Here is an 11,768-nt window from a genome sequence, read left to right as displayed (position 1 = left end):
TTGTTATATACAAGTCATTGTTAGGTTCACCCTGCATAATGTTACCTGTATGTTTCTCTTGTTGGTTTTAAGTACAAGTCCATACTTAATAGTTACCTAGTGTGGGTAGTGGGTCTCCAACAAAATATATTCATTTCCTCAACTGTTTTATTAATGAGAGTTCATGTCATATTCTCTGATGTTATATAAGTCTCATCAATTATGTGTGAGCTATAATGTCTCATCCCTTATTCAATAACCTGTGGACTGTTCACGTGGCTACCCAGCTATACCTTGCTATACCTTGCTATACCTTGCTATACCTTGCTATACCTTGCTATACCTTGCTATACCTTGCTATATACTAGCAATGTAGCTGTATAATTCTACAGTATATACACCCCGACGAACAAAGGAATGTAGTCAAGTTATAGACTTAACTTTCATCTGTGGTATAACGCGGTATGGCACTGTAGTAGGCACACCTGTACCGCGGTCCTGTCGTCTCGTTGATACCTTGGTTTTGTTTTATAGCGAACCTAGCTGGGCATTCATTTACTCTTAGTCATTTCAAATTATCACTTAATCAATTGGTGTCAAGTTTCCTCTTTATATTATGTAGTTGACAGTTACAGCTCATTCTTGAAATCTAAAACTTAGCCTTGTTTTTGCAGCTTTTAACGTTCCCTTAAGGATCACGTTAATAGATTATGTTGAATGTTATTTCTTTATTCAATGTTTATTTACAGGGTGTTTCTAAAGTCTTGCAAGGATTCACTTTTTGAATAACGTTTTATCCGTTTGTCTAAAGTTGTTATTCAAAAAGTACATCCTTGCAAGACTTTTGGAACACCCTGTATACTGTATAGGTGTCTGGTTGGATGATGTTTTGCCACCAGAGCACTTATGACTTAACACATAGCAAGTCGTTGTAGTGCCCACTAGACACTTCTAGGAGTAGTTAGTATTCTAGTTTCTCAAAAGATCTATTAATTTTAATAATTAACTTAATTATTATTTATTATTTTGTTGCAGGGCTGTTGTTAAAACGTGATATCTCAACAATCCAAAGTTTCCAAGAGTTATGGCCGTGTATTCCGAGATCAGCATAGCTATATCTACACAATGATATCCAAAATTTGTAAATCCGAGAAACTAAATATTTTTGGTTTATCACCTATATTTAAACTTAAAGGTCACATCATCAGTGCTTTGCGTACTTTCTTACTTTGATTTTACTGTCACGCTGTATCAACGTGAGTTATTTTTATAAGCCCTATTTCGGTTCTACCCTAGTTTTTGATACTACACCGACACTCAAAGGAAGTTTGTTGTTCACTTTGCTACTTTGAATGAAAAGTTAGTATCAATGCATAGCTTATGAATATATAACCTTGCTTAGGAATAGCGCATTTAGAAGCAGAACAAGGAATATCAGACTGGTACTTAGAGGTTATACCGAGCACCTTCACCACTACTGAACCACCCTTGTACACGCTTACACGGACATAATTGGAGACCAGGTGTTGACTACACCACCCCCTAAACTACATCCAGTAGACACGCGTTTCTACAGACCACGCAGATACAAAACCCACTGAGACGTTTTCTCAAAAGTTAGTTTAATTGATCGTTGATACTAATACTCTAATAGGGTTGGTTGACAGGAATTGTTCTGATGGCGTTTAAATGCTTGTGACGGATTGTGATTTCCTCGCCTGAATTAAAATAATTAGATGATTAGTTAGATTTATAATTCAGTAATTTCCCAATTAACTGACCGTGTTTTCGGAAATCACGAACTCAAATTAACTTTAATTTTGCGGTACATAAACTGTAACCGAGTTACAATCTTTGAGTAAAACCTAAAACCTCTGTTCCGTTAGATGGAGGAGTGCGTACTGTACGGTAACTCAACAAGTAATGAAGGAGAAGGGTGCTGGAACCTTGCTGATTCTAGATACTGGCCCGATATCAAGGACAAGGTTAGTTGTTTCTAATTCTATTAAATAGCAGGTGAGTTGTTTATGAGTTTAGGAGTGATTTAATGGGTTGTGTAACATTTCAGACCAGGAAATGCTCGATTACAGAAATTAGTGTTCTTAAAAAAGCAAATGGTCCCTATATATAATACCTTCATAAAATGAACAGCTTTCTATTATAATTGTTTCAGCGTTCTATCCAGTCTCTGGAAATATTTTTCATCATCCTTTACGCGATTGTGCTTACTACTGGATTAATTGGTAACTTTGTAACATTCTCTTTCTAATCAATTTGGTTTCCAAAGTTTTTTAGCGAAATTTTCTACACTGTTTTCAAGATGACTTTAGCTGTAACATTAACTACCACAGCGAACAGCCTGACACTAGCGGTGTTCTGTCTGAAGTACATGTAACACTAACTAACACTAACACTAGCTGTAACACTAACTAACACTAACACTAACTGTAACACTAACTGTAACACTAACACTAGCTGTAACACTAACTAACACTAACACTAGCTGTAACACTAACTAACACTAACACTAGCTGTAACACTAACTAACATTAACACTAACTGTAACACTAACTGTAACACTAACTGTAACACTAGCTGTAACACTAACAGTAGCTGTAACACTAGCTGTAACACTAACTAACACTAACACTAGCTGTAACACTAGCTGTAACACTAACTAACACTAACAGTAACTGTAACACTAGCTGTAACACTAACTGTAACACTAGCTGTAACACTAACACTAGCTGTAACACTAACTAACACTAACACTAGCTGTAACACTAACTAACACTAACACTAACTGTAACACTAACTGTAACACTAACTAACACTAACACTAACTGTAACACTAACTACCACAGCGAACAGCCTGACACTAGCTGTAACACTAGCTGTAACACTAACAGTAGCTGTAACACTAGCTGTAACACTAACACTAGCTGTAACACTAACTACCACAGCGAACAGCCTGACACTAGCTGTAACACTAACAGTAGCTGTAACACTAACTACCACAGCGAACAGCCTGACACTAGCTGTAACACTAGCTGTAACACTAACAGTAGCTGTAACACTAGCTGTAACACTAACACTAGCTGTAACACTAACTACCACAGCGAACAGCCTGACACTAGCTGTAACACTAACAGTAGCTGTAACACTAACTATCACAGCAAACAGTCTGACACTAGCTGTAACACTAGCTGTAACACTAACAGTAGCTGTAACACTAACTATCACAGCAAACAGTCTGACACTAGCTGTAACACTAGCTGTACCACTAACAGTAGCTGTAACACTAGCTGTAACACTAACAGTAGCTGTAACACTAACTATCACAGCAAACAGTCTGACACTAGCGGTGTTCTGTCTGAAGTACATGTAACACTAACTAACACTAACACTAGCTGTAACACTAACTAACACTAACACTAACTGTAACACTAACTGTAACACTAACACTAGCTGTAACACTAACTAACACTAACACTAGCTGTAACACTAACTAACACTAACACTAGCTGTAACACTAACTAACATTAACACTAACTGTAACACTAACTGTAACACTAACTGTAACACTAGCTGTAACACTAACAGTAGCTGTAACACTAGCTGTAACACTAACTAACACTAACACTAGCTGTAACACTAACTGTAACACTAACTAACACTAACACTAACTGTAACACTAGCTGTAACACTAACTGTAACACTAGCTGTAACACTAACACTAGCTGTAACACTAACTAACACTAACACTAGCTGTAACACTAACTAACACTAACACTAACTGTAACACTAACTGTAACACTAACTAACACTAACACTAACTGTAACACTAACTACCACAGCGAACAGCCTGACACTAGCTGTAACACTAGCTGTAACACTAACAGTAGCTGTAACACTAGCTGTAACACTAACACTAGCTGTAACACTAACTACCACAGCGAACAGCCTGACACTAGCTGTAACACTAACAGTAGCTGTAACACTAACTACCACAGCGAACAGCCTGACACTAGCTGTAACACTAGCTGTAACACTAACAGTAGCTGTAACACTAGCTGTAACACTAACACTAGCTGTAACACTAACTACCACAGCGAACAGCCTGACACTAGCTGTAACACTAACAGTAGCTGTAACACTAACTATCACAGCAAACAGTCTGACACTAGCTGTAACACTAGCTGTAACACTAACAGTAGCTGTAACACTAACTATCACAGCAAACAGTCTGACACTAGCTGTAACACTAGCTGTAACACTAACACTAGCTGTAACACTAACACTAGCTGTAACACTAACACTAGCTGTAACACTAACTACCACAGCGAACAGCCTGACACTAGCTGTAACACTAGCTGTAACACTAACAGTAGCTGTAACACTAACTACCACAGCGAACAGCCTGACACTAGCTGTAACACTAGCTGTAACACTAACAGTAGCTGTAACACTAGCTGTAACACTAACACTAGCTGTAACACTAACTACCACAGCGAACAGCCTGACACTAGCTGTAACACTAACAGTAGCTGTAACACTAACTATCACAGCAAACAGTCTGACACTAGCTGTAACACTAGCTGTAACACTAACAGTAGCTGTAACACTAACTATCACAGCAAACAGTCTGACACTAGCTGTAACACTAGCTGTAACACTAACACTAGCTGTAACACTAACACTAGCTGTAACACTAACAGTAGCTGTAACACTAACTATCACAGCAAACAGTCTGACACTAGCTGTAACACTAGCTGTAACACTAACAGTAGCTGTAACACTAGCTGTAACACTAACACTAACTGTAACACTAACTACCACAGCGAACAGCCTGACACTAGCGGTGTTCTGTCAGCTGAAAGCGAAGCTGCTCTGGAACAACAACAACCTTCTGATCCTTCTTAATCTGTGTGTTTGTGATAACATCATAGTGTTCTTCGTGGCTCCCTTCACTCTGATACTCCTGATGTCTGATAGAGTCTTCCACGCTACTCTCTATCAGCAGGGTAATTAGTAATTAGGGTAATAATTAGGGTTATTATTAATCACCCTACTGTAAATATCTTAAACAAGAAATTAAATGCTCAAGTTGCGGGATTGACTTCATTTTTTATACTCCCTATATCAACCAATTTATATGACATTTAAGCCAGAGATTGATATTCCCTATATCTCCCAGATAACGACACAGGGACGGTGATAGCTTGTAACACTATAGGTTTCCTCTTCAACTACTGTTCCAGGGCCATTCTGCTCTTTCTGGCTGTTGGGGCTATGGACAGATTCGTTGCCATCTTCATACCTTTCAAGTACAAGGCCATCGTAAGTATAATGGCTGGCTGGCCGCATCACGTACCTCTCAAAAACAAATTACATTTTGGACCTGTTCCCCTTATAATATGTTTACAAAACTTTGCAAAACTAATATACTTATTATTCTCTACCACCCTCCGAGACCCAGTAATATCGTTATTATATCTGACTAATCTGATAACAGACTGATATCCATGTTCTTGATACGTATCTCCCAACTTCAGGTGACTCCAATACGAGTTAAGGTTTCTCTGGCACTGTGCCACGTGATAAGCTTGCTCGTTACAGTTGTACCTTTCATGAAAAGTAAGTGTCAGTGATACATATTTGTTGATGCTGATGCTGATTCACGATTGAGCGTACTGCATTTGCCATTTGAATACGTCATATTCTACGGATACGATGTATTATATTTTTTTAACGAACGCAGTTTCTCATTTGATCTGGACCCCACTTAATGTCACAATAATCAAATGATTTAAAAGAATATATTCATCTAACATTAGATTTAACCCTGCTATATATAACTACTGACATTAACATCCCTACAGATGCACGGTACACCCTGGATATGGACTACGCAGCCTGCCATTACAACTTCGAGGATATCACGAAGCCGGAATGCAATGGGGGAGACTGCAATGATATGCTCGCTCAAAACGAGGTAGGATGGGTTTAATCAGGGCGATCATGACGTGTTTGTAGATAATTTGTAATTATTTCTACTCATTTAAATACAGATTGAGATACCGAACGTTGCACCCAACATACCGTTAAAACCTCACACCCCTCTCGTCAGACTCCTTACGTCTCCAACCCCGAATCTGTGGGAACAGCGTACTTCTTCCTTGTCTTCCTCGTAGTGATTGTACCCGGCCTCCTCATGGTCCTCACTTCTGTGGCTGTTGTGTATCGGCTGACTTCTCGGCTACGGGAAAAGGAGGCTGAGAAGAAGAGTGCTGAGAGAGGTAGGTTGGAGAGATTGGAATATATTGGTATTTATTAGGATGTGGGAGAGGCCGATGCATAAAACCTGGGATTTGCTGCCAATAAGGGGTCATCGTTTTCCTGTTTCCAATGAAAACAAAAATGAATTATTTTGTACCGTTTAAGAATTATTTAGAAAGTAAATTTAGGCCGAAATTTTGGAGATCAACCTGTCTTCACTTTAATCATAGTGCCATGAGTGTTAACCCTACATCATATAATACTCTTATAATGTTCTAAGGGAACCTGCTGAGGAAGAAAGATACAGATAACAAACGTGTCCAGAAAGTGGACCCTCAGGAACAAGCAGCTATTACCATCTCCTACCTCGTTCTCTTGTAAGTTACCAACATTCCAGTTTCACAATAATCTAGGAGGGAAAACTAAATTTTCAGAGTCAAAATTTCAGAAAAGTTAGACTTTAGATAATCGTTGAACTTTGAATCTTATTATATTTATCAATTCCATCTGAAATTTATCAATTAATTAATTAATTCTACCTGAAACATCACATCACAACTCAGGTACATTGTTTGCTATTTACCATGGTGGGTGCTGACATTTGAGACGTTTATGGAGTACACAGGTTCTGTGGGGTACAGGTCTATGGTGGGGGGCGTGTCTCCCTCCTTCGCTCACTACTTCTTCCTCTACCTCACCATTACCACACTGCTCAGCAGGTTTGCTATAATCACTGGGTATTTCAAAAGTCTTGCAAGGATCTACTTTAACTGTAACTGTAGTTACAGTTGATTGAAACTTTACTTAAAATTAACCGTGAATTGTAACCTGTGTACAATGCTAGTCTTATAAAAAATTTAAAAAATGTTTATAAAAAAAGGTGATTACATGAAAAATCAGGAGCATCATACAGAAAAATTATACATTTCTGAATAACTTTTAGATTCTGAATTTTAAAACCATGTTTCACTGTTTCAGCTCGCTGAACCCTCTGATCTACTTTGGGAGGAACAGGATTCTGATGGACAAGTTGGAGGATATTATCAAGTACAAGGAGTCCATGGCCAAACCTTCGCTAAGGTCCACCATCAGTGCGCCTGTCATGTCTATTCAAACCTTCTAGAATCTTCTAGAATCGTTCACTTACATTCTGCACATTCAGCAAACTCTCATAACATTGTTCAAATTTTCCTGTTTCATGAATGACTATTGAAAAATGAAGATTTCGAAAGAAGCTTCCCTTAGACTTTGGGCTACAATCAAAGATTATCGACTTTTTGTCTGCACTCTGCCCCTCAAGACAATTCAAAAAGCAAACTGTTTCTCAGTCCTCAGAGCCTGACATTTTAAAGATATGATTATCTTGTATCGAAGATTATCCGTTACCAAAACCCTGTTGTCGAACTAACTTTAAAAGACTTAAGAGGTGACACTAGTAGAGCTAGTTTTAATATATCTGAAGATATGACTGGATCAGACTACTCACTACCAATGCTGTCTTGATAAGGACCAATTATTCGTAATGTATTTATTATTTATTATTGCTTTAATCATTTTAGATTTGCTGATCTTTAGTAAAACTTAGAGGAATCATTTGATCTGTTTTAATTATAATACAGCTACCGTCTCTATCGTTTTGTTTTTGTCTGTACAATTTTTCTTTGATAATTATTCAAAAAGAGGCCTCTGATAAAGTGAATACAAGATAAGTGATAACTCACGGGTGAAGTATTTTTTGCTGATCGGAAGCTCAAATAAACAAATGTTTCTTCGACTATTGTATTATATGATCCCCTTCTTCACATAGATGAACAAATTTTTTAAATTCAAATAGATAATTGTTATCATCATGTAAAAATGCAAACATTTTTATTGAATTTTGTCGAAGATATGTATCAATGATTTCTTATCTGTTTTGCTACAATAACAACAATACAAGAAATTAATTCCAGTTTCGAAAAAAACGTTTCTATCTTGTTTGATACTATAAATATGTATAATTTGCTTCAAAATAAAATCCAGATTTTTCACGAGGCAAGAAAGATTAACAAACCATATCCTTAAATTTTTCCATGCAGTAAATTGCAATTTTGGAAATCATTTTCAACGTCTACTTAGCACTTGTAGAACTACAACCTCCAAAATCCAAATAAAAACAAATTCTTGCCGGGAGAACCATCAATTTAAAAAAAGAAAAATCGTGTTTTTGTCTTTTAATTTACCGCCTCAATAAATTATAGAAACACTTTCAGGTGAAATGAAAAGGCATATTTTTAAGTTTATTAAGAATTCTTGAGCAATAACCAAAAAAATCAGAACACAAAGTGGGAATGATGAACATGCTCCTACAAAATATCATGAAAATCATTCCATCCAAAAAATGATTTTACAACAGTCTAGGAACACCTACAACGGTGCCATTTGCTCATTTGAATTAAATAAATTCTAAATTTATACAGAATTGGCTGATGCAAAAATCTGAATTTGGCAATTATTTTGTTTTAAATTAAACAGTTCGGACCAAACAACAAAAGACCAGTAATTATTACGTCCGGAAATCAACAGTTATAACAGGTTAAATGAGATTGAGCTAGCTGATTGTATCACTTGCATTGTTCTATTGAAGGCCGCTGGCCGATCAGCGAAACAAGTGGTTTCACACCAACGAACTATAATTATAAATAATGAATTCGTCCATAAAATTAGAAACTGTCCATAAAACTTTCAACAAACTGTAGCGGTTGTAGCATTAAACACAAATTGAGTAAGAATTTCGAAATTTAAACATTATTTTGTTTAAATGATTATTTTGATGAAGCTATTTAGCATCAGTATAGGAAGTTATTTCGCCCATAACATCGTCAAGATCGTGCATTATAATGTCCAGAGTTCCATTTGGTTTTCCAACTGGTTCTGCGGACGAGTCGCTACTTTTGGTAACTATTCCAACATCAGGTCCACTGACGGTGAGGTCATTTGTCTTTGCATCAGCTTCAATCTCGCTGATTTCCACTTCCACCTCGGCTTCAATCTCAGCACCGTTGTTTATTAATTCTGTCTCAGCTTCAATCCCGTTGTTAATCTTGACCTCTCCAATCCCAACTTTATTTTCAGTGTCTTCAACCAGTATTCCAGACAGATCACCAGTGTTTTGTATTTTAGTCTCAGCTTCACTGCTACTCTTCTTCCCACGTTCGCTATCACTGGAGCTGCTCCCGTTGCCCACTATCTTATGTATGGAGGACATTGAAGATCTCAACTTGGCTACTTCCTCTGTGCTCATCCTTTTCTTCAACCTCTCCATGGTCTCAGAGAACTGCGCGATCACTTTAACGTCAGTTTCACTGAGAGGTCTCGAGTCGGATTCCAGCAAAGGCCGACGTGGTTTTGACCGACGAGGAATTGGTTGAGAGACCACCGAGTTGCTACCTTTAGAATATTGGTCATCCCCACTGTCCGTTACGGTACCATCGTCACTAGTACTTGCTACAGATACTGATTCCTTTGTTTTTCTGAGTTGCAGATCTACTTGAGAAACTTCTTGAGGTCTGTTGGAGCTGACCAAACTTCGTCTAATTGTCAGCGCTTTTTTCAGCTCGTTATCAAAGTTTAACGAGCTAGTTCCTGGGCTAGGGCCGTTAAGATCAGCTTTAGGAACCCTGTAATTAGTGGAAATAGACGAGTTAGTCCTCACCCTGCGGAGTGCTAGCTTCAGCTCGTCTTCAAATTGATTGCTTGGTGGTCGCGGTGGTGGTTTTGGTCGCGGTTTTAAAGTTTGATGTCCCCTTTCTGGTTTGATGTACCAAGGGTTTTTAGCGGGTGAATCAGAAGGAGGCCGAGGGAGTGCTTTCATGCTATTGGCAGCCCGGAGAGGTTTAGGTGGTGGGATACTCTCGAGAGGGATACTTTCCTGAGGCACCTCATCGTAGTAGGCTGGAAATGGGTTCAGGGATTCATTCTCTGAGGGGGGATGGTTCAGAGATTCATTCAATGGGTTCAGAGCTAGAGATTCATATAACTGCCGCCCTTCAGACTCAGTGATTATAGGTTTGTAGTTATTGTTAACATTCGCAGTTTCAGCTGAAATGGTCATTGTTACGCCGTCATCGTCCGTTTGTAGATTCGATGATCGTTCCGAACTTGACCGATATTCCACGTGATGTCTGTCGTCAAATTCAGGGTTGACCATGACAAAACCGTTAGCCAATCTTTTGTTGATCTTGTAATTAGTTTCTATCTCTTCATCATCAAGTTTATCGTGGTTGTTTACGTGATTCTGGTTGTTCCAGTGATTATCGCTGATCGCGTGATTCTCAGGTGGTTGACAATGAACTTCATTATGCATCTGTGGTAGCTCAATAATTGCGGGATCAGATTCTACTCCTTCGCCATTAGGTCCGTCTAACTCTACGCCATTATCAGCTGTGAATTCGTTTTGCGTCTTCGCGTTGTAGGATTGTCGAGGACGACCACAACTCTTGTGCCTAAGAAAGAAAGAAATTAATATGGAGTTAAAGTCACCATTTTTCATGTATACATTTTGTAGTATACTTGTAGAACAAGAATGCCAATATTATACACAGTATGATGTACAGTATGATCGCTGTAACGCTTTCAGATTCAATTTATTATTCAATCATGGCATATCTAAAGGAGTTCTGATGGCGACCGTAAGAGTTTTCGACGGATGTAATCATATCAAGGCACATAAGAATAGATTAGACGCCTTTTATTGTTTTAAGAAAATCAGCAAAATATTGATATACTGAACATAACTGCGGCAAGATTCTTAACGATAAACGGTTAACGATAATTATACGTATATGAAAATTGAATGAAAGACCGCTAAATAACGAATTACCCGAACGGAAACGCAATCAACAGGATAAATCCTATGACAAAGGCTGTAGCCAGAGCAGGGAGGATCTTGAGCCATAAAAAGAAAGTTTCAGCGTCCGACTCGAGGATGATTCCTGCGTCAAGTTTCAGGTATACAGTGAGAAGGGAGGCGAAAGTAGGGAAAAGTGCTTCAACTACATTGTCCATCAGTTGTTCAGACAGTTCACGATCATGGTGGTCTTTTCATTGTGGGATATAATACAAATATTGAGTTGATTGATCCTGTTGAGATGTTAGAATGCCATCGTCTCCTTTAACTGTTGATAAAATTGTTAAATACAGAATTATCAATGGGAATTAACGCAGTTTAGTATTAAGGCTAAGCTTACAAATGTCGATTGTTGGATTTTGGTTACCTTATTGAACGTTATTTGACCGGAAATTGCGTACAAATAAAGTCCGATGAGGCATGAGGATACCTCGAGTGTACTGTCAACTGTGATCAAGATTTGGTATAAATTGATCGGAAGATATAAAGAAGGATCAAAACTATTTGGAAGTGAAACGTCTTTTAACAATTGTTTGGCCCTAATTTGGCTAAATTTGGCTTTTGCGCCATTGTAGGGATCCCAACAACAACCCAAACTATGAATTATCAATGTATCACTTTG

The 11,768-nt window shown here is 38.1% G+C and overlaps 2 protein-coding genes across 2 annotated transcripts; one reads left to right on the top strand and one right to left on the bottom strand.

The window, feature by feature from the left end:
* Positions 1 to 1,381: 1,381 nt before the first annotated feature.
* Positions 1,382 to 8,145, top strand: LOC134824717 (G-protein coupled receptor 39-like). The gene is made up of 11 exons (XM_063836694.1): positions 1,382 to 1,595; positions 1,866 to 1,964; positions 2,153 to 2,222; positions 4,821 to 5,003; positions 5,177 to 5,319; positions 5,535 to 5,616; positions 5,862 to 5,974; positions 6,110 to 6,278; positions 6,539 to 6,635; positions 6,822 to 6,977; positions 7,237 to 8,145. Exons 2-11 carry the CDS (start codon positions 1,866 to 1,868, stop codon positions 7,379 to 7,381), a joined length of 1,257 nt encoding a protein of 418 aa, XP_063692764.1. The 5' UTR covers positions 1,382 to 1,595; the 3' UTR covers positions 7,382 to 8,145.
* LOC134824714 (uncharacterized) lies at positions 7,950 to 11,416 on the bottom strand. The gene is made up of 2 exons (XM_063836691.1): positions 11,120 to 11,416; positions 7,950 to 10,742 (listed from the first exon to the last, which is right to left on the bottom strand). The coding sequence occupies exons 1-2, from the start codon at positions 11,302 to 11,304 to the stop codon at positions 9,077 to 9,079; spliced, it is 1,851 nt and encodes a 616-aa protein (XP_063692761.1). The 5' UTR covers positions 11,305 to 11,416; the 3' UTR covers positions 7,950 to 9,076.
* Between the last annotated feature and the right edge of the window lie 352 nt (positions 11,417 to 11,768).

The sequence above is a fragment of the Bolinopsis microptera genome, chromosome 13, assembly GCF_026151205.1.
Source record: "Bolinopsis microptera isolate Bmic1 chromosome 13, MBARI_Bmic_1.0, whole genome shotgun sequence".
In the NCBI taxonomy this organism is placed as follows: domain Eukaryota; kingdom Metazoa; phylum Ctenophora; class Tentaculata; order Lobata; family Bolinopsidae; genus Bolinopsis; species Bolinopsis microptera.
Note: the sequence above shows the minus strand (reverse complement) of the source record. Positions and strands in the feature narration are given on the sequence as shown.

Coding starts and splice junctions, on each gene's coding strand:
- LOC134824717 (XM_063836694.1), top strand. CDS start 1,866: ATGGAGGAGTGCGTACTGTACGGTAACTCAACAAGTAATGAAGGAGAA. Junction 6,636..6,821: donor ATCTCCTACCTCGTTCTCTT/GTAAGTTACCAA, acceptor ATCACAACTCAG/GTACATTGTTTGCTATTTAC. Junction 6,978..7,236: donor ATTACCACACTGCTCAGCAG/GTTTGCTATAAT, acceptor TCACTGTTTCAG/CTCGCTGAACCCTCTGATCT.
- LOC134824714 (XM_063836691.1), bottom strand. CDS start 11,304: ATGGACAATGTAGTTGAAGCACTTTTCCCTACTTTCGCCTCCCTTCTC. Junction 10,743..11,119: donor TTGATTGCGTTTCCGTTCGG/GTAATTCGTTAT, acceptor TTTCTTTCTTAG/GCACAAGAGTTGTGGTCGTC.